The 23,595-nt window shown below is 38.4% G+C and overlaps 1 protein-coding gene across 1 annotated transcript in view; it reads left to right on the top strand.

Moving 5' to 3' along the window:
* Positions 1–23,595, top strand: part of EML6 (EMAP like 6) — a 184,741-nt gene that overhangs the window by 9,264 nt on the left and 151,882 nt on the right. The window contains exons 5-7 of the mRNA XM_033838189.2: positions 5,504–5,572; positions 13,108–13,293; positions 17,656–17,791. Of these exons, the coding sequence (XP_033694080.1) occupies positions 5,504–5,572; positions 13,108–13,293; positions 17,656–17,791 (391 nt within the window). The remainder of the gene's footprint in view (positions 1–5,503; positions 5,573–13,107; positions 13,294–17,655; positions 17,792–23,595) is intronic.

Raw genomic sequence — 23,595 nt, 5'->3', positions numbered from 1 at the left:
GTCTGTTCATATTTTCTATTTCTTCCTGGTTCAGTCTTGGAAGGCTATACCTTTCTAAGAATTTGTCCATTTCTTCTAGGTTGTCCATTTTATTGGCATATAGTTGCTTGTAGTAGTCTCTTATGATCCTTTGTATTTCTGTAGTGTCAGTTGTAACTTCTCCTTTTTCATTTCTAATTTTATTGATTTGAGCCCTCTTCCGTTTTTTCTTGATGAGACTGGCTTAAGGCTTGTCAGTTTTGTTTATCTTTTCAAAGAACCAGCTTTTAGTTTCATTGATTTTTGCTATCATTTCCTTCATTTCTTTTTCATTTATTTCTGCTCTGATCTTTATGATTTCTTTCCTTCTACTAACTTTGGGTTTTGTTTGTTCTTTCTCTAGTTGCTTGAGGTGTAAGATTAAGTTGTTTATTTGAAATTTTTCTTGTTTCCTGAAGTAAGATTGTATTGCTATAAACTTCCCTCTTAGAACTGCTTTTGCTGTGTCCCATAGTTTTTGGATTGTCATCTTTTCATTGTCATTTGTCTCCAGGTATTCTTTTATTTCCTCTTTGATTTCTTCAGTGATCCTTTGTTTGTTTAGTAACATATTGTTTAGCCTCCATGTGTTTGTGTTTTTTACAGTTTTGGTGTGTGTGATTGATTTCAAATCTCATAGTGTTGTGGTCAGAAAAGATACTTGATATGATTTCAGTATTTTTTAATTTACTGAGGCTTGATTTGTGGCCCAGCATGTGATCTATCCTGGAGAATGTTCCATGTGCATTTGAGAAGAATGTTTATTCTGCTGCTTTCTATAAATATCAATTAAGTCCATCTGGTCAAATGTGTCATTTAAGGCCTGTGGTTCCTTATTGATTTTCTGACTGGATGATATGTACATTCATGTAAACTGGGGTGTTAAAGCCACTATCACTGTGTTACTGTCGATTTCTGCTTTTACTGCTGTTAGCATTTGCCTTATATATTGAGGTGCTCCTATGTTGGGTGCATATATATTTACAATTGTTATATCTTCTTCTTGGATTGATCCCTTGATCATTATGTAGTGTCCTTCTTTGTCTCTTATAACAGTCTTTAAAGTCTATTTTGTCTGATGTGAGTATTGCTACTCCAGCTTTCTTTTGATTTCTGTTTACATGGGATATTTCCATCCCTTCACTTTCAGTCTGCATGTGTCTTTTGGTTGGAGCATTTAATCCATTTACCCTTAAGGTAATTATCCATATGTATGTTCTTATTGCCATCTTGTTAATTGTTTTGGATTTGTTTTTGTAGGTATTTTTCCTTCTCTTTCTCTTTTGTTCTCATGTGATTTGATGACCATCTTTAGTGTTGTGTTTGCATTGCTTTTTATTTTTTGTGTGCATATCTATTGTAGATTTTTGGTTTGTGGTTCCCATGAGGTGTTTTGGTTTTTTTTAACATCTTTATTGGAGTATAATTGCCTTACAATGGTGTCTTAGTTTCTGCTTTATAACAAGGTGAATCAGTTATACAATACCTGTGTTCCCATATCTCTTCCCTCTTGCATCTCCCTCCCTCCCACCCTCCCTACCCCACCCTTCTAGGTGGTCACAAACCACGGAACTGATCTCCCTGTGCTATGCAGCTGCTTCCCACTAGCTAGCTATTTTACATTTGGTAGTGTATATATGTCCATGCCACTCTCTCACTTTGTCACAGCTTACCCTTCCCCCTCCCCATTTCCTCAAGTCCATTCTCTAGTAGGTCTGTGTCTTTATTTCCATCTTACCCCTAGGTTCTTCATGACCTTTTTTTTTTCTTAGATTACACATATAGGTGTTAGCATACGGTATTTGTTTTTCTCTGTCTGACTTACTTCACTCTGTATGACAGACTCTAGGTCCATCCACCTCACTACAAATAACTCAATTTCATTTATTTTTATGGCTGAGTAATATTCCATTGTATATATGTGCCACATCTTCTTTATCCATTCATCTGTTGATGTACACTGAGGTTGCTTCCATGTCCTGGCTATTGTAAATAGAGCTACAATGAACATATTGGTACATGACTCTATTTGAATTATGGTTTTCTCAGGGTATATGCCCAGTAGTGGGATTGCTGGGTCATATGGTAGTTCTATTTGTAATTTTTTAAGGAACCTCCATACTGTTATCCATAGTGGCTGTATCAATTTACATTCCCACGAACAGTGCAAGAGTGTTCCCTTTTCTCCACACCCTCTCCAGCATTTATTGTTTCTAGATTGTTTGATGATGGCCATTCTGACCGGTGTGAGATGATATCTCATTGTAGTTTTGATTTGCATTTCTGTAATGATTAATGATGTTGAGCATTCTTTCATGTGTTTGTTGGCAATCTGTATATCTTCTTTGGAGGCCAGAAACTATCAAACTCTTAGAGGAAAATATAGGCAGAACACTCTATGACATAAATCACAGCGAGATCCTTTTTGACCCACCTCCTAGAGAAATGGAAATAAAAATAAAAATAAACAAATGGGACCTAATGAAACTTAAAAGCTTCTGCACAGCAAAGGAAACCATAAAGAAGACCAAAAGACAACACTTAGAATGGGAGAAAATATTTGCAAATGAAGCAACTGACAAAGGATTAATCTCCAAAATTTACAAGCAGCTCATGCAGTTCAATAACAAAAAATCAAACAACCCAATCCAAAAATGGGCAGAAGACCTAAATAGACATTTCTCCCATGAGGTTTTGATATAGCAGTCTATATATATACAAGATTGTTTTCAGTTGCTGGTCTCTTAATTTCAAATGCATTTCCAATATCCTGCATTTGTACTGTCCTCATGGTTGCTGGTTTTGATATCATATTTGTGTGTGGATGTTTTCCTACATTTACTGTACGTTTGTTTGCCTTTACCGGTGAGCTTTCCCATTTGTAATTTTTTTGTTTCTAGTTGTGACCTTTTCTTTTCCGGTTAGAGAATTTCATTTAGCATTTGTTGTAAAGCTGGTTTGGTGGTGCTGAATTCTCTTAGCCTTTGCTTGTTTGTAAAGCTTTTGATTTCTCCACTGAATCTGAATGAGAGCCTTGCTGGGTAGAGTATTCTTGTAGGCTGTAGGTTTTTGCCTTTCATCACTTTAAATATATCATGCCATGCCCTCCTTTTTCAGGTAAATTGACTTCTTTTTCAGGTAGATTGACTTCTTTTTCAGGTAGATTGACCATCTCTACTTCACTTAGTTGTTCTTCTGGGGTTTTATCTTGTTCCTTCATCTGGAATGTATTTCTCTGCCATTTCATTTTGTCTAACTTTCTGTGTTTGTGGTCTCTGTTTCTCAGGCTGCAGGATTGTAATTCTTGCTTCTGGTGTCAGCCCATTGGTGGGTGAGGTTGGTCCAGGGGCTTGTGGAAGCTTTCTTGTAGGAGGAATTAGTGCCTGCCCACTGGTGGGTGGAGCTGCGTCTTGTCCCTCTGATGTCCAGGGCCATGTCAAGGGGTGAATTTATAGGCGATTGTTGGCTCAGGACAACTTTAGGCAGCCTGTCTGCTGATGGGTGCGGCTGTGTTTCCCCCCTACCCCCACCACTGGTTGTTTGGCCTGAGGTATCCCAGCACTGGAGTCTGCAAACTGTTTGGTAGGGCCAGATCTCGGTGCCAAAATGGCAACATCTGGGAGAGCTCACTCCAATAAGGGGTCCCTGGGGCCTCTGCTACCAGTGTCCTTGCCCCCACAGTGAGCCACAGCCAACCACTGCCTCCCCAGGAGACCCTCCAAGACCTGCAGGTAGGTCTGGCCCAGGATCCTATGGAGTCGCTGCTTTGCCCTGGGTCCCAGTGCATATGAAACCTTGTCTGCACCCTCCAAGAGTGGAGTCTCTATTTCCCCCAGTCGTGTGGAGCTCCTGCACTCAAGTCCCACTGGCCTTCAAAGCCAAATGCTCTGGGGGCTCCTCCTCCCAATGCCAGACCCCCAGGCTGGAGAGCCTGACATGGGGCTCAGATCTCACTCCTGTGGGAGAACCTCTGTGATATAATTATTTTCCAGCTTTTGGTCTCCCACCCAGTGGGTATGGCATTTTATTATATCATGAACGTGCCCCTGCTACTGTCTTGTTGTGGCTTCTTTTTTGTCTTTGGGTGTGGAATATCTTTTTTGGTAGGTTCAAGTCTTTTTTGTAGGTGGTTGTTCAGCAGTTAGTTGTGATTTTGGTGTTTTCATGAGAGGAGGTGAGCTCAAGTCCTTCTACTCTACCATCTTGTTTCCTGCTCATACCTTGCATATTGGATATTACTGTTTCTGCTGTTCTGTGATCCCATTATATCTTATCTTCCAAAGTGGTTGAATTGGACTGGATCTATACATGAATTTCCTGTTGTTTTGCTGATGAACTGTACACTTTCCAGTTACGAGTAGATTGTAAAAAGTACAGTGCTATCTAGTGAGAACTCTGTAATTTTAAGAGCCTAGAATGTTTTAATGAAATACTGCTTTTAGAACACTGTTCTCCCAGACTCCATAATTTGTATCACACAGTTTTACTCTTTATTGTTGATGACAGTATGAATTATTATTGGTTACTTATGGGCAAATGATTATTTTCAAGATTATTTTAGTGGCTAAAATACTTAGCCCCTAGCACTAATTTGTATAATCAGTGCTTTGTAGTCTGCAAGATGATCGTACATACATTATCTTAATTGACCTCACAACAGAACTGAGATGGTGTCATTCATTCATTTTAGAGATGATGAGGTTAAGGTTAGAGATGCTAAGACTTGCCTGAGCTTGCATAGATAAAATGGGTACTTGGACCTTATTCATACTTGGTCCTTAGACCAAGTGTTCTTTCTTCAGAGCTGTTTCTGTGGTCAATACTTGTTCCTTTCTGCCTAATCAAAGGTCCTCCTTCTTTGTCTGATGATTGGAGCAATAGCTTCCTACTTGATGAGAGGTTAGCAGCCTCTTTCTCTAGTCTAGTCTCTGCCCCTACAATTGGTCCTTCTTTCTATTAGAGCTTCACAGAATGTGGTCCATGGACCACCTGCATCAGAATCTCCTGGGCTGTGTTTTAAAATGCATGTGCCTGGACCTAATTTGTGATCCACTAAATCAGAATCTCTGACATGGGCTGGGGGAATATGCACTTTAAACAATTGCCATTCTCTTTGTTTTCACTGTAAAGCTATCTCAAAAGTGTGTTATTAGCATTGTGGAGAGCCACCAAAAATTTGATCAAAAAACTATCCTAAATCATCACAGTTTATTTACCTTGGACGGACGAAGTTAAAAATGTGATACCAGTTCTCAGTGATTGTGGTTAATTATTACTTATTCATTCAGGACTAAGGTAAGTAGACACAAGGTGCTAAAATGTGTATTAGCAATTCCTGACTCATCTCCGTAGCCAAGTACTCCATTTGGGTAGGTAACATTGTGCTCTGAATGTTAGGATAGAGTCTTGGCAATTGGACAGTATCTGAAAGAAAGCAAAAACACATGAATGCTGAACAGAGCAACTTTTTATCTTTTTTAAACAGATTTTTGATATTTCCTGGGATCCATATCAGCCGAACAGAGTGGTTAGCTGTGGAGTGAAACATATAAAGGTAAAGTAGTTATTATAAAGAAATTTTGGTACCTTGTATGAAAATAATTCCAGATGTTTATATATATAATTTGGTGTTGAGAAACTGCTTCAAACTGCTTTTTTCCCCTTAAATTTGGAGGCTTCTTACCTGCATCTCTGATCCCAGAGCACACTAACATCAGCTGATGGGCCTCCCGTTTAGAAATGCAGTATAACAACAATCAAGCGAAGTGCTCAGCAGGCAGCTGAAAAGGAAACTTTATGTTAATTAAATATTATACAGAAGGGCTTCCCTGATGGCGCCGTGGTTGAGAGTCCGCCTGCCGATGCAGGGGACACGGGTTCGTGCCCTGGTCCGGGAAGATCTCACATGCCGTGGAGCGGCTGGGCCCGTGAGCCATGGCTGCTGAGCCTGCGCGTCCAGAGCCTGTGCTCCGCAACGGGAGAGGCCACGGCGGTGAGAGGCCCGCGTACCGCAAAATATATATATATATATATATATATATATATATATATATATGTATATAAAAGACAGAAGACTCATAATACTTTTAGGATTGCATGTTTTAAAACAGTTCTGATTTTAATTTTGTGAATTAAGTTTTTTCATTGTGAATGTTTATACATATTGCATGTCAAAACTTTTTGATATGTTGATATGTTCTTTTAGAAGAAAGATGCCATGTTGTGATGGACCTAGAAGGAGAGCGATATATAGTACAAACCTACCTGGGCCATTGGCTTTTAAATGCCTAGCTTCCTGTAGACTACACAGCCTGGAATATTACTAGTGGAGCAGGACCTGCCTCTGTCTATTTGCTCCTCTCTATTTTGTTACACAGGTAGCAAAATTAACACCATAGACATCCTTTCCTCTGACATAACAAAAATTTCTCCTGGACCCTGGGATACGGCCCAGGATCTTCTGTCTATAGGTTTGTAGATAATGTAAGTTAAAGTCCATAAAGAAAAGAGTGTAAGGGTTACTTGCTGGAACAGAGCATGTGTGGACCTCTGCTGCTACAAAAATGGTGCATTTCTGTGTGAACAGAGGAAATGTCTGTGTTACTCCTCCAGCCAACTCCTCCTGTTTCCCAGTTCTTTTGTTCGTCTTTTAGTCTAGTTTTTCGTGATCCTTCCCATTATTCCTACTTAATGGTTAGAAAGGGACACATGATAAAATGCTCAGAAATAAACATAACAAGAAATATGCAAGACCTAATTTAAAAACTATCATAGAACTTTATAGAGGAATGTAAAAGAAGACCTGGGCAAATGGAGAGAGACAACATTGATTCCGGACATGAAGTGTAAAAATGATACATGCATTATTTATCTCCAAGTTAATTTATATTTAATACAAGTTCAATGAAAATCTTTATAAGCTTTATTGTTATCTGACAGCATTTCCCTTTAAGTTATTCTAAGTTAATCTATGAGAATGAAAGACAACCAAGAACCTTGGCACAAAAAACAATAATGAAAAGGAAAATGCACTACTATTTACTAAAGCATATTATGAAGTTTCAAAAATTAAAATGGTACAAGACTGGGGTAAGGATAAATAAAAACCAACAAAAAAGAAACTAAGCTGAGAAATAGACCTTAATATGTATGACAATTTAGAATATAATAATAGTACGTCTGACAAGTGGGCACTAGAAAAATTTATTATTCTAGTTGTATGTCATTACTTCATAGCATATACTAAAATAAATTATTTATGAATTAAAGAGTTAAATGTTAAAAAAAACTATAAAATAGAGGAATATATATGTAAATATTTAATTTCTCTCAAGTTGGAGAAAGGTGTTTCTAAATGTAAAAGCAAATAAGCCATAAAGGTGTTTGACACAAATAACCAATAAACAGTCTACAGTAAGGAATAGAAGGGAGTTTTATTTCAGCCAAGCTGAGGACTGGCCCGGGAGTGCAGTCTCCACCAAGGAAGAAAGCACTCTGGAGAAACATGGTTTTCAACACAGTTTTATATTTTCTCTGAACAAAGGACATACATACATCAAACATGACAGGGTACATTCCTTCAAGCTTTCAACAGAGATGTGTAGTTTCAGATTAACACATACACAGAGAGTCAGCATGACCTTGACTTCTGGGAAGGGAACTTTGTCTTTGAAGGAGTACTAACATGGGCATCGTGGAAGGGTAGGCGTTTACTCCTATGTTCAAAGAGAACATTCTTTACTTCTGGATAATGCATTCTTTTCTTTAATGGTTAAAGCAAATGTACAATGTATGTTTGACAGGCCATATGTCAGGCTGTTCTAGTTCACATAAAATTCAGGCCAAATCATGTATAAGCCCGAATGGCTTCCCCGCACCCTAATAGATGAAAATTTCTTCCATCAAAGGATAATACTATAGATTCAACTATACAAATATTAAGATATTCTGTTTACCTTCCCACTACCCCCAAGAAACAAAAGAGGCAGACCACAAACTAGCAAAGTATAGGCAACAAGGCATAGAATGTTGGCTTGTTCTTGAAATATAAAGAATTCTAGCAAATCTATAGAATGGACAAAGAATGTCCACATTATTTTTCTCAATTGTCTGCTAATAGACACATGAAAATGCTGACTCATTAATAATTAAGGAATAGACATTTTAAAATAACAGTGTTTTTAATATATCAAAATGATGATTGAAATGTATCCAGTATTGGGAAAGATTTGGGGAATGAACACTCTCAAACCTTGCTGGTGGAAGGGTAAATGAGTATAGTCTTTCAGTCCAGAAATTTGGCAATACCTGTCAATTACCTTAGAAATGTTGATACCCTTTGAAACAGTAATTTCATCCCAATTTTAGTATCTGTGCTGCCAAAGTAAGCACAGCCAGTAATGTCATATCTTGTAATTTATCCCAAGGAAATTCTTAGGAGTATGAACCAAGCACTGGTTCATTGCTGAATAACTTAGCAATAGCAAATAAAACCAAACAAAAGACGACCTGAAACCCCCTAACTGCCCTCAGGTGGTTAAATAAAATATGGTATATCCATATGAAGAAATACTGTGCAATCATACGTCATATTTTAGAGGATTATTTAATATTATTGGACATATTTAAGATCTATTTACAGTCTACTTCTGGGTGGGATAAATTTGTGGCTTTGATTTTTTTACTTTAAAAGTATATTTTTGTGTAGGAAAAAATTGGTAGACTATCCCAAAACATTAAACAGTTATCTTGCGTAGTGAGTTGATAGTTTTTAAATTTTCCCATTATTTTAAAATTATTTTACAATAACATGCATTTCTTCCAAAATAAGAAAAAAGTAATGGAAACACAGGGGACAAAAAGATAAGTCTATAGGTTCTACTCTTCAAAGGTGTCACATGTCCTTAGGGCTTCATAAACATTTTATAATCCTTGTGCAGAGAGCTGATTTTAACCTGAGGCTATGTTTGCTGAAATGAAGGCACTTTTTGCTTCAACAGTAGTTGGATAATCCTTTCTCATAATTTATACAGTCCAACTGAAAGACTAGAAAACTCATTAAATTTGATAAACATTAGTTGAGTTTGTACCATGTGATAGAATAAAAACTGACCCGATTTTCAGTTTGCTTAAAACTGAGCAATTAAAACATTGAAATAGAACATTCTGTAAGAGTGGCAAAACCAAAATTCTCTAGGGATAACAGAGAGATCCCAACTGGTTAGAGGAATGTTAAGTGGTTCAGGAAGGGATGCTATTTGAGCTGAGCCTTAATGGATAGGTGAGTTTGGTAGGGTGGGCTTGGAAGGCAGCAGAACCCAGGGAAGGGGTTGCCCTTCAGTCAGGAGTTAATAGGCAGGGACTGGTCACCCATCGAATCATAGGTCTGGGGAGCAGAAGGGTCCTTGGCCCATTAACATGTTCACAGATTATCAACTTTTTCATCACCAAAGAACATCTTAGTTGTCTTTCCAAGGGAACAAATATTTTGAAAAATTTTGGCCATGAAATACATGGTAGCCATTACATCTTAATTCCCTTAACAGTTTTTAATTAACCAAGGATATAATATATATCTGCTAGCATGAGTTTCTGATCATAACATATGGAAGAGGCACTGAGTTGTTCTTTCAGCCACAAGCAAAGAAATACATGAGCTCAAGATGAGCCGGATTCCATTATTCCATGGTGGCTCTCTGGAAGTCTGGCACCCTGACCAGGGAGCCTTCAGCCAACTTGCATATTCCACAGTGAGGAAGCCAAGACCTAGGAGGTTGTTTGACTTTGAATCCTGGTTCTGTCTCCCTCTACTTGATTCTGGGAAAGCTATTTTATCTCCGAGACTGAATTTCTTTCTTTCCCAAAAAAACAAAAACAAAAAAGACAGGATAAAAAGGGGGGTGGGGATAACTACCTCCTGAATTTAAGAGTTACATTAAACAGTGTATGGAACCAGTAGGGGCACAATAATATTAATTTCTTTTCCCATTTCCTAGGTCTACAAAAATAGTGGCACAGATAAGATTTAAACTCCGTTTCTGGCTCCCTTTGACAAGCTCTTTTCTCTTAGCAATTATTTCTTTAATGATCTATCTTGGCTTAAGTCCCCACCCCCAAACCAGATTATCAAAGATAATAGATTAACTGCTTTAATTGATAGATTCGTCCAGTTTCCCTGTTTCTTTCCATCTTTGGTTAACTCCTTTAATCAGTTGATTCTAAAAGCAGAGACAGATAGAACCCTGGAACCTCATTTGAAAACACTAAGAGCTGTTTGTCCTGTTAAATTTGTTAATTGTGTTTTGGCAGACCTAGGCATTTTTTCTAAGCAAAAACAAGCATTTTTACCTCAAATGGAAGAATCTGCAAATGCAGATTCTTTATTAATTATGTCATTCTTTATTCTTTATTAATTTTGTTTAGAAGGAAATCCACAACAAATTTCAGCAGGCTTTAACAAATTATTTTCACTATCTGTATTTTCTACATGCAATTCCAGGACCCCCACCTTTTTTCCCCAAAGCCGCCTAACATCAAACGAATCATTCCAGTCACAAGGTGAATGCAGAATCTCTAATGCACTCCAAGAAAATTTTTTTTTTTTTTTTTGCGATACGCGGGCGCCTCACTGTTGTGGCCTCTCCTGTCGCGGAGCACAGGCTCCGGATGCGGCCATGGCTCACGGGCCCAGCAGCTCCGCGGCATGTGGGATCTTCCCGGACCAGGGCACGAACCCGTATCCCCTGCATCGGCAGGCGGACTCTCAACCACTGCGCCACCGGGGAAGCCCCCAAGAAAATATTTTTACGTGAAATTTTTGTAGCTAGGGTAAAATTCTTTCTCATTTTACAATCCCCAGTGTTTGGCAAACAGGCAAATTATGATTATCTGAAATGAATGCTTGAAAAACAGTAGCAGTTGAGCATTTTCTGCTTGCTTGGTTTTACAGGAAATGAGCCTACCAGGTTTGTTGGCTGTTATTGTTCTTTCTCCATTCTTTAGTCGCAGACAGAAGGGACCTCAGGGATTACTTAGGGTCAGATGAGCTCCCAAGTACCTGCCAGTTCTAACACAATTTGCATTACAATCTGTGAATGGAGATTGGAGAAGATAAACAATGTGCTTTCATTTGATGTGGAGTTAATGGTGTGTTGCTACCCTAATCTGTCACTGTTTTCCAAACATGAAGTGCTTCTCAAGAAGAGATAATGTCTCAGATTTGCCATTTTCTGCAGAAATTCTCATGCCTATCCTGTCATTACAGCTATATATGCCTTTTTAGAGAATCATCTGATTATCTGGAATGTTTCATGTTGACATTATGCCATCTGACTGGGTGATTTCATCAGAAAAAATCTTTGTGTAGGGATAAGTCTCTCTTTTTTGTGGTTGTCCATCTAGAAATATTTCAACAACTCAGGCCAAAGTACACATCCCAAGTTAAAGGGATAATAATTACCAAATAGTTACGCTTTCTTTAATTTTCATGCATGGGGAGATAATAGAAGGATAAATGTCTGCCTTAAGCATCACCGTGTAACAGCAAGTTCTTTGGCATGTAGGTACAACCAGTAGTTGTTTATGTCTCATAGTTTGTTCAGGTTCAAAGTTAATACTTAAATGTTTTCCCAAGGCATATACCTAACTATCCTTCCCCAGATTGTTCTTATTCTTTTGATGTATACTTTAGTGCCTTTTTGTAAAATCAGTAATAGCCAAAGAAGCAAATCACCAGAGTTGATACTTAATGAGAGAAGAATCTTGTATAGTCTCAGATGATGGCACATCTTTCTCTCATTCTCCCCAAGGGCCACCACCTCCACAGCTGCCTGAGTCCTGGCCCTCCTGAGGGGTGCACCCATCTAGAACTGCTTCCTCGAGTACCCAGCCACTCTGGAGGACCGTCATTTTTCGTCTCCTGCAGGCACAGAATATTAGGGTTGTCACTAATTTTTCCGCACACATTTCCTGTCACTTGGATTCACCTAACCCTGCTCTCCTAAACCACGATGCAGTTTTTTCCTCACCAATGACCCAAATCCTATTCTTGTTCATTCCAGTTAATTCAACATGGTTCTCTATCTTCAAATTTCCTTACCACTTTTATGCAGTCTGAATATGCTGCCTTCAAATGATCTTTTTTTGTTTTATATGTATCTTCTTCATTGGATTTAAAGTTCTCAAGGCAAATATTTCAATACTTTCTCATGTATAACCCCTGATGAACCTTTGGCAAGTCACTTATGCCTTCTTTCTCTCCTTTCCAAATGGGTGTAATAATAATATCTGCCTTAGCCTATTCGTAAGGGTATTATGAAGATCAAATAACTAAACACATGTAAAGAGCCTTTATAAATTGTGAGAGGCTACGTACATGGTAGTAAAATTATACCAGTTCACATACTGAAAGAAAATATGTCAGAGTGAAATACTTAATTTCTACATAACCATGGGAGTCTCCCTGCTGCTATCTATAAAGCAGCTCAACCTTTATGCTTATAGTCTCCCTCATAATAAATTATGCAACTAAAACTGAAAAGCCTAGTCAGTTATTTGGCTATATGAAATATAACCTATATTTAGAAACATTTCTGAGTAATGTTTCTACAGTGAAGATTTATGTAATTTTTAGTTAGAAATTATTTCTAAATGCATATATATATACGTGCAACAAAAACACCTAGAAGATATATCAACATGTTAACAGGAGGTTGTGAATAATTCCAATTTTCCTCTTTTCACTTTTCTCTGTTTCTAAACTTCTCTACAGTGAACCTATACTAGTGCTATAACTTGACAAGAAATTAAACAAAAAAATGAACATTAAACATTTAGCAAAGTTTTGGAATGTTGGAACTTTGAGAGTTTAAAAAATATTGTTATAAGTTTTTTTTTTTTACTGCTAGTAGTTGGCTAAAATGTTTTGCAGTTCTCTGCCGTTATAACAAAACAAGTTAAATTATGTGTATCTAGTGCACCTATAGTAAATTATGTAAAATGTATTGAAACATTAGCAAATAAATACCAATAATGAGATGCATCAGAATACTCTTTTTTTTGGATCTATTTATTTTATCACTTATTTTCTAGTTTTGGACACTATGTGGAAATGCCCTGACTGCAAAAAGAGGAATATTTGGCAAAACAGGGGATCTTCAGACCATCCTTTGCCTTGCATGTGCCAAAGAAGACATCACCTACTCTGGTGCTTTAAATGGCGACATCTATGTCTGGAAAGGGCTCAATTTAGTCCGCACCATTCAAGGAGCACATAGTGTAAGTATTTCCGTATAGAAGTTTGGGAATGACTTATTAAATAAGTAAAAGTCACAAATCTCTGTATTTTTGCCCTGTTGCTTTAAGATCAGCCAGTTCTGCTGAACACTCACTAAACATTCATGAAGGATTTCCCTATTTATTTTTGTTCACCTGGAAGAAATTAATATTTCAAAAGCTTAATAACTTAATTAGCTTTCGTCTCAATTATCGATTGACTGATTAGTGTTGTAATTCAGCAGTACCAGCTTGACAGAAACTAGAAGTATTTCATCGTCAGTTTCATCTTCTAAACGAGCATTTCTTTTTTTTTTTTTGCGGTACACGGGCCTCTCACTGTTGTGGCCTCTCCTGTTGCGGAGCACAGGCTCTGGACGCGCAGGCTCAGCAGCCATGGCTCACGGGCCCAGCCGCTCCGCGGCATGTGGGATCTTCCCGGACCGGGGCACGAACCCATATCCCCTACATCGGCAGGCGGACTCTCAACCACTGCACCACCAGGGAAGCCCAACCAGCATTTCTTAAACGTTAATGTGCCTATGAATCTCCTGGAGATCTTGTTAAAAAGCAGGTTGTCAGTATCACTGATGAACATAGATGCAAAAATCCTCAGCAAAATACTAGCAAACAGAATCCAATAGCACATTAAAAGGATCATACACCATGATCAAGTGGGGTTTATCCCAGGAATGCAAGGATTCTTCATTATACACAAATCCATCAATGTGATAAATCATATTAACAAATTGAAGGAGAAAAACCATATGATCATCTCAATAGATGCAGAAAAAGCTTTCAACAAAATTCAGTACCCATTTATGATAAAAACTCTCCAGACAGTGCGCATAGAGGAAACTTACCTCAACATAATAAAGGCCATATATGACAAACCCACAGCCAACATCATTCTCAATGGTGAAAAACTGAAACCATTTCCACTAAGATCAGGAAAAAGACAAGGTTGCCCACTCTCACGGCTATTATAAAACATAGTTTTGGAAGATTTAGCCAATGTGGTCAGAGAAGAAAAAGCAAGAAAAGGAACCCAAATCAGAAAAGAAGAAGTAAAACTGTCACTATTTGCAGATGACATGATACTATACATAGGGAATCCTAAAGATGCTACCAGAAAACTACTAGAGCTAATCAATGAACTTGGTAAAGTAGCAGGATACAAAATCAATGCACAGAAATCTCTTGCATTCCTATACACTAATGATGAAAAATCTGAAAGATAAATTAAGGAAACCCTCCCATTTACCACTGCAACAAAAAGAATAAAATACCTAGGAATAAACCTACCTACAGAGACAAAGACCTGTATGCAGAAAAGTATAAGACACTGATGAAAGAAATTAAAGATGATACAGACAGATGGAGAGATATACCATGTTCTTGGATTGGAAGAATCATTGTGAAAATGACTATACTACCCAAAGCAATCTGCAGATTCAATGCCATCCCTATCAAACTACCACTGGCATTTTTCATAGAACTAGAACAAAAAATTTCACAATTTGTATGGAAACACAAAAGATTGCAAATAGCCAAAGCAATCTTGAGAAAGAAAAATGGAGCTGGAGGAATCAGACTTCCTGACTCAGACTATACTACAAAGCTACAATAATGAAGACAGTATGATACTGGCACAAAAACAGAAATATAGATCAATGGAACAGAATAGAAAGGCCAGAGATAAACCCACATACATATGGCCACCTTATCTTTGATAAAGGAGGCAAGAATATACAATGGAGAAAAGACAGCCTCTTCAATAAGTGGTGCTGGGACAACTGGATGGCTACATGTAAAAGAATGAAATTAGAATACTCCCTAACACCATACACAAAATTATAATGGATTAAAGACCTGATCGTAAGGCCAGACACTATAAAACTCTTAGAGGAAAACATAGGCAGAATACTCTATGACATAAATCACAGCAAGATCCTTTTTGACCCACCTCCTAGAGAAATGGAAATAAAAACAAAAATAAACAAATGGGACCTAATGAAACTTCAAAGCTTTTGCACAGCAAAGGAAACCATAAACAAGACGAAAAGACAACCCTTATAATGGGCAAAAATATTTGTAAACGAAGCAACTGACAAAGGATTAATCTCCAGAATATACAAGCAGCTCATGCAGCTCAATATCAAAAAAACAAACAACCCAGTCCAAAAATGGGCAGAAGACCTAAATCGACATTTCTCCAGAGAAGATATACAGATTGCCAACAAACACATGAAAGGATGCTCAACATCACTCATCATTAGAGAAATGCAAATTAAAAGTACAATGAGGTATTACCTCACACTGGCCAGAATGGCCATCATCAAAAAATCTACAAACAATAAATCCTGGAGAGAGTGTGGAGAAAAGGAAACCCTCTTGCACTGTTGGTGGGAATGTAAATTGATACAGCCACAATGGAGAACAGTATGGAGGTTCCTTAAAAAACTAAAAACAGAATTACCATATGACCCAGCAATCCCACTACTGGGCATATACCCTGAGAAAACCATAATTCAAAAAGAGTCATGTACCACAATGTTCATTGCAGCACTATTTACAATAGCCAGGACATGGAAGCAACCTAAGTGTCCATCAACAGTTGAATGAACAAAGAAGATGTGGCACATACATACAATGGAATTTTACTCAGCCATAAAAAGAAACAAAATTGAATTATTTATAGTGAGGTGGATGGACCTAGAGTCTGTCATACAGAGTGAAGTAAGTCAAAGAGAAAAACAAATACCGTATGCTAACACATATATATGGAATCTAAAAAAAAAAGTTATGAAGAACCTAGGAGCAGGACAGGCATAAAGACTCAGACGTAGAGAGTGGTCTTCAGGACACGGGGAAGGGGTAAGGGTAGGCTGGGATGAAGTTAGACAGCACTGATATATATACACTACCAACTGCAAAATAGATAGCTAGTGGGAAGCAGCCACATAGCACAGGGAGATCAGCTTGGTGCTTTGTGACCAGCTAGAGGGTTGGGATAGGGAGGGTGAGAGGGAGACGCAAGAGGGAGGAGAGGTGGTGATATATGTATACGTATAGCTGCTTTACTTTTTTGTACAGCAGAAACTAATAGAACAGTATAAATCAATTATACTCCAATAAAGATGTTAAAAAAATGCAGACTGTTACTCAGTGTGTCTGGGATGACATTACTGCTGCTGGCCTGTGGCCTATATGTTGAATAGCAAGGGTGGAGACAGCTGTTATTTTTATAGTGGTTAATAAGGTAGATTTTCCTCATCTGAGTGAGAGAGCGTCACTTCCATGTCCACATCACAATTTCTTAAAATGCAAACAAAAACCACTGATAAATTCTTTTGATGGTCTGCTCTGTAAGAACAAGGACAAACTTGACTCTGAGCACTCTGCTGAATTCTGACATATATTAAAATAGTTATATTGCTGTGTCTATAGATGATAAAGTAGAAATGACCAGAAGAATGGGGAGATGATGTGAAAGGTAAAGCCTGTTGTAATAAATGGAAATTTGGTAAAATGTTATCAGAAACTCAACAGACCTTTAGCTTTTTGCCCTATTACTGTGAACCTGAAGAAAAGTTTCAGCAACTCTTAGCAAAAGAGCTATGAAATTTTAGAACTTTCACTGTCTTGTATGTTGAAGACCAGTTTTCTTGGCTTTGCTAATTATGAAACAGCTCTTGAAACAAAAGGTCAGTATTGGTCCTCATTCATAAAAACAGCTGCGTTAGTAACCTAATTTCTCTTTACACTGGATATTATGTCAACATTATACTCTTGTAACACATTTTCCATGGAAAAGCATCTTTAAGTTGTGAAACCACGTCAGAGGTGAAAAGCGTCTTCAAATAATGCTTAACAAGCTAACACAAGTGTAATTTATGCTTCCATTTAGGCTCAGATGGTGCGTGCTTGAGCTCATTGGGATGCATTTCTGTCACCATCGTCCCTATAGAAGTGTTTGTGTTCCTAGCCCGCATATCTTTACTTGTTTTAAAAGGAATTTATGTGAAACACCGCCACCATTGTCTTTATAATGATTAGCTGTCACAGAAAGAAATTTATGATTTTTATATTTGCTTTAGCCAAGGAATTCCTGAATTTTTTTTACAGCCTGTTATTAGTTTAATCGTGGCAAAGGAGCACTTGAACTAGTTTGCTTTAGTGATATTATGAATTTTTAATCTAGCTGAAATGGCTACTTGTTCTATTGCCAGGATTTCAATAGAGAGCAAGAGATTTGTTTTTTGTTTTATTTTTGCTTTGTTTTGTATTTTTATCATCAAGATCCAGCTATAATGACTGTTTAGAACGATTGCAGCATTGAGTATTATCTGCCTTAATCAACAGGCTGGAATCTTCAGCATGTATGCTTGCGAAGAAGGCTTTGCCACTGGTGGACGAGATGGGTGTATACGATTATGGGATACTGATTTCAAACCAATAACCAAAATTGATCTCAGGGAGACAGAACAAGGATATAAAGGTAACACATGTATTAATACTTATCCATAGATCTTAATGTGTTAAATACAGTGTGAAAGTCTGTTTCTATATTTGTTTCTCTTACCCCATCTTCTACCATGAAGGATTTAAGGTAGTTTACATAAATGTAATGGATACAAGATTAAAAGTATGTTGAATGTAAGTGAATACCCCTTTTTCCTAATTTGCACAAGGGTATCTATATGTACAAGCAGTGGTCCTGCTGCAAAGATAAACAACATAATAATAAAACTACTGACTGGTAACCTGAGAGATGAGACTTTCAGTTATAAAACTGGGAAGTTCTGGGTAAGTTAGTGACCCTAAATGTAACTGCATGCAGCCTCTGAAAATAAATAAATAAATAAATAATAGGAAAAACAAGAGAAATTATTTTTAAAAAAATAGCTTTAGTGGAGTAGCTACCATAGTAGTAGGGGTTAAGAGCCCGGGCTCAGAGTCGGGGAGCCTGGGTTCAAATCCAGGTTTTACCTGTGATAGATTGGAGACCTTGGTCAAATTTGTTAACATCTCTGGGCCTCAATTTCCTCATCTGTAAAATGGGGGTAATACCAACACCAACCTCATAGAGTTCTATGAGGATTAAATACACTTGCAGAGTGCTTAGAGTAAGTCATGGTGCATGGTCAGCCCTCAGTAAACGTTGGCTACTGTTAACAATATGTTAAGTATGTGTACCAGAGAATACAAAGCAGTTTATATACATCTTTTTAAATTCTCATGATAGGCTTATTATCTCATTTTTCATATAGAGAATTTGGCACTGAGAGATTAAAGTGGAAAATGTAAATAGGAAAGATAAGATGAAGTAAGTCACAAGTGACGTTAGTCCACTGAGCACATGTGGGGAGTTCTGTTCACGTGAGAATTTAGTGTCCACTTCATTGCATAGACAGTCAAGGCCCTCGAGTTCTCTGCCAGAGAACATGGGCCAATGTAACTTTATCCAGAAAAGTACTTTAGGCAGATATAAGCAAGTAAGCACCCATAAAAGCAATGTTAAAAATGCTAGTAAAGCAGCCAAAAATGTTTGACCTTGAACCGTGAAACTTCTTGGTGTATCCCTCAAGGTAAACTGGAAGCAAAACATATACTTAGATAACTCATGAGTTAACTTACTAGATGGGATTATTGACCATAAACTGGCTAGATGTTGGGGAGCATCAACCAGAAATCATGATTCCTTTTTGGCAGTCACTTTATCCAGCTCATCCCAAAATTTTATCACATAATCAAGGTATAAATTTTAAAGTGTGAGGATCAGGGCAGAAGCCATATTTACTCTGCTCTACTTTTCTCCCTGATACCCAGTCCCTGACTTCAGGCTCTCAAAGGAGAGTTCAGGAGCCGGTTCAGAACAAGCATCTGTATAGCCAGGGATTTGTATTGATTGTACAAAGCCACCCCCATGGTCAACTCCTATCCCCAGAGTCAAGGGAAGGTGGTCAGGGACACGTTCTATTTTCTATCAGTCTCAACTGATTCCCACACACGCTTGCCAATATCAAAGAGGATATAGGTGGTGCACAGTGGACGGAAGGACCTTAAGCAAGCCTGCATCTCATAGGTGTGGCCTGTAGCACCTGGGCTTATAGCTATCAGGGGAAGGATTAGCATGTATTTTTAGATGGATGGCCAGTGGGACAGTAGCCTGTATTTCAGGAGGAGTAGTGAACTGTGCTTTTAAAGGACTGGATAAACCATGCTGCTGTTCAGGAGCCGTGAAAATGGGTGCCGTTTTCTTGCCACCTTCTTCATTTTTGCAGTCTCAGCTCACTACCAATACTCTTGTTTACTTCGTGTTTTACTTTAAATGGATGTGAATGCATCTCTTTCTTCTTTTTTTTAATTTCTCCTCATAAGCAATAATATCTGTGAAATTATGGCTTTAATATACTGTTTATATATATATTTTTTACTTGTTAAGTTCTAGCTATTGGATTAAAAAATTTTGTCCATGTAGCATCTTCACCATCAGTGGTGCCTTTGCCTGTCACACTTTTGGCAACACTGTAACAGAAGTCTACTATGTACTATCAAACTTCCAAAGAATTGCCAGCATTTTTTCCAGCCCTTAGTGGAAAACAGGACAAATGTATAGAGTCAAACGAATGAAAGGCTCGTGGTTGAAGTGTTGGTAACAACCCCAAATCTGGCTTACTCTTCACCCTCAACTCAGCTAGTTCTCGAGCCTGTGTGGACAGGGCCTTGCAGGGGGAACCTGCCACGATCCTGAACCACCCTCAGGGACTTTCTCTTGCCCTCAGCCGGGCCTTGGCGCCATCATCACACGGAAGCAGGGCCGGGGGGCCGTTGAGTTGAGAAGCCAAGTCTCAGAACAGGCCCTCCATGACGTTCTCTGAGACCAGCTGCCAGGGCCACCCTGTGACAGGGGTGTACTCTAGGGCACCTGAAGGTGGGAGTGAGGCCAGAGTGAGCTAGGAGACCCAGCACAAGTATAAGGATTAAAATATGTAGGATTGCAGGTGAGGATTAAAAGTAGTTGAAATGTATACAGTTTTCTGTTCCAGCTCCCTCTTCAACCAGCCATTACCATACATGCCCTCGCTCTTCCGAGCATTTGCAGACAGTGTGGGTTAAAGGGGAGGGAAGGAAAGACTGTGGGGAGAGGCTGAAACAGGAGGAAGAAGACAAAGTGGACAGGACTTGGGGTGTACTTTGTCCCACCCCATCCTGCCCTGCACACCACCGCCCACCCGCCCCGCCGCCGCCGCCGCCGCCGCCGCCGCCATTCCCCGAAAAGGAGTCTTGACTTTTCCTCCACCTTCAGGCTCTGCCTCAAGATGGAAACAAAGTACCATTTGGAAGGAGCAGATACAAGCAAAGCACTGTTAGAACTAGTTACAACCAGTGTTCTTGGCCTCCTTAATCAATGGAAATTGATAAGAGGCCGGTCAAGAAATTCAGGCAAGGCTTTATTGGGGCTCCTGCTGCAGCACGAGGGAGCAAAAACAAGTAACACGTTCCCTTGCTCCTTCCCTGAGCGGGGGTAAACTGCTTCCTTATATGGGGTGAGGGTAGGGGTGGGTCCAGGGGTCCGGCCGGAGGGGTGGCTTAGGCGGTCTGCCCACTCCCTTGGTGGTGCTGTGTGCAGGGGGCATGCGCAGTACCCTGCTTTTCCTCTGGGCTGGTCAGAAGTGGCAGTTGGGTTTTTGGTCTTTTTGTTCATAATTTAGCCCAACTGTGCACGCACACAGTTATTTTTAGTTCCTTATAGTTTATTTGTATTTTGTTGCTGGAGGAGACTGTCCAGGTGCAAGCGCTGCAGCAACGGGTCCCAGGGTTTCAGGTCCAAGCCTGTCTTACTACTTTGCTCTCAATTTGGACATGAAGCTACGTGTATGGACAGTTTTATTCTAGTAAAAATTTCTTGATATGAATGAGCCTTCTTCGATATTTTTGCTGTTTGTATAGCAATGACTCGAATTCATTTCTGTGGAAATATAGTAACTTCTCATATTACTCAAACAACTATTTAAATAAATTTAGCAAGAGAATTAATTATGGCCATGTCCCAACTCCCATGACATAGTACTGATATTCTATAGTCCTTAAATTTATAAACTTACTAGTAAAAATTCAGAAACTGCTACTTAACGTTTGGTAATCTGAGTCTGTTTGTAACAACCACACTTACTATGGCACTATTTCTACTGCCCTTCCTATAGACTTCCAGAAGATCTATAAAATGAATCTGGCCATTTCCAAGTTGTTTTATATAAATATTCATAAGATTTACCTATATTTGCATCTTCTGATAATTATTATTTGCTAAAAAACAAGAAAGAGAACAGTTTTTAGATGAACTAAGATTAACACTAAGCTCAGGAAAAAAAACCCAAAATGATATTACAGCTTTATTATAAAGTGATGGTATTAATCAGTTCTGCTACATCTTTATAGTCAAACTTGAGCTAATTAAGACTTTGACTTCTACTGAAAACAATTAACCCTTCTTTAAATTGAGGGTGAATCAGCTTGGAGATAGGTCATTGTCATATCAACAAGAATCTGTACAGCCAGAGCTGATTCTCAGGGCTTCTTCTCTTCTCCCCAAGTCTTAGTAAAAGAAAATGGACTTCATAAGCCCAGAGGACCATTCCTCAATCAAAGGAATAGTAGTGTTTTATTTATACCACTGACATACAACTTTTGTGAGTTGTGAGTCTGCAAACAAGTTTTTACTAACAATACATGGTGATATAAATCAGCGATCTAATTCATCCAGGATCCCTTATCTACAATTCTGAAGTCAAAAAACTCAGAATGCCAAAATGTACATATATTTTTTATGAGGGCAACCAACTTTTTTATTGTGGTAAGATATACACAATACACAAAATTTACCATTTTAACCATTTTTTCAGTAAACATATGAGTGCATCAAGTACAGTCACCTTATGCAGCCATCATGACCATCCATCTCCAGAACATTGTTCATCTTTCCAGACTGAAACATCATACCCATTAAACAACAACTCCCCATTCCCTTCTCGTCCTGGCCCTGGCAGCCCCCATTCTACTTTCTGTCTCTGTGAATTTGCCTGTTCTAATTTGCCTATTCTTATTCTCGTATAAGTGGAATTATGCAGTATTTGCTCTTTTGTGACTGGCTTATTTCTCTTAGAATAATGTCTTCAAGGTTCATCCATGTTGTAGCATGTGTCAGAATTTCCTTTGTTCTTAAGGCTGAATAATATTTCGTTGTATACCACATTTTGTTTATCCATTCATCTGTTAATGGATACTTGGGTTGCTTCCACCTTTTGGCTATTGTGAATAATGCTGCAATGAACATGGGTACGCAAATGTCTCTGAGACTTTGCTTTCATTCCTTGGGATATATATCCAGAAGTGGAATTATTGGATCATATGGTATTTCTATTTTTAATATTTTTGAGGAACTTCCATACTGTTTTCCATAACAGCTGCACCATTTTTATATTCCTACCAGCAGTGCACAAGGATTTCAATTTCTCCACATCCTCACCGACACTTTCTGGGTTTTTTGTTTGTTTGTTTTTTTGTTTTGCGGTATGCGGGCCTCTCACTGTTGTGGCCTCTCCCATTGCGGAGCACAGGTTCCAGACGCGCAGGCTCAGTGGCCATGGCTCACGGGCCCAGCCTCTCCACGGCATGTGGGATCTTCCCGGACCAGGGCATGAACCCGTGTCCCCTGCATCTGCAGGCGGGCTCTCAACCACTGCGCCACCAGGGAAGCCCTGGTTTTTTGTTAATAGCTATTCTGATATATGTGAAGTGGTTTTCAATTGCATTTCCCTAATGATTTTTGATGTTAAGCATCTTTCATAAGCTTGTTGGCCATTTGTATATCATCTTTGGAGAAATTTCTATTCAAGTCCTTTGCCCATTTTTTTTTCACACACACACGCACTGTATTTTATTTTTACAAGAGATAAACTGACACCAAGCATTGTAAATGGATGACCACAACCAAAGCAACAATGATTGCAATTTCCAAACACAAAACACACTCATACTATGTCATCATATTGACATTCAGTCCAGTAATCCTCCACTGTAACAGCTCCATTACTTTGCAGTGAAAAAAAATTTTTTTTATTTCTGATATACATTTTAAAGTAATAACTAGAATTATGACTTATAACATTATACCAGAACATATAAGATTTTTAGAAATTTCATGTAATGTCTGAAACATTTATATTAACATATTTCCATACAAATAACCCAAAGAAAATTTAGTATTAGTTGGTTTTTTTGTTTGTTTTTTTATACTGC

Source organism: Tursiops truncatus, chromosome 14 (genome assembly GCF_011762595.2).
Source record: "Tursiops truncatus isolate mTurTru1 chromosome 14, mTurTru1.mat.Y, whole genome shotgun sequence".
NCBI classification, from domain to species: domain Eukaryota; kingdom Metazoa; phylum Chordata; class Mammalia; order Artiodactyla; family Delphinidae; genus Tursiops; species Tursiops truncatus.
Note: the sequence above shows the minus strand (reverse complement) of the source record. Positions and strands in the feature narration are given on the sequence as shown.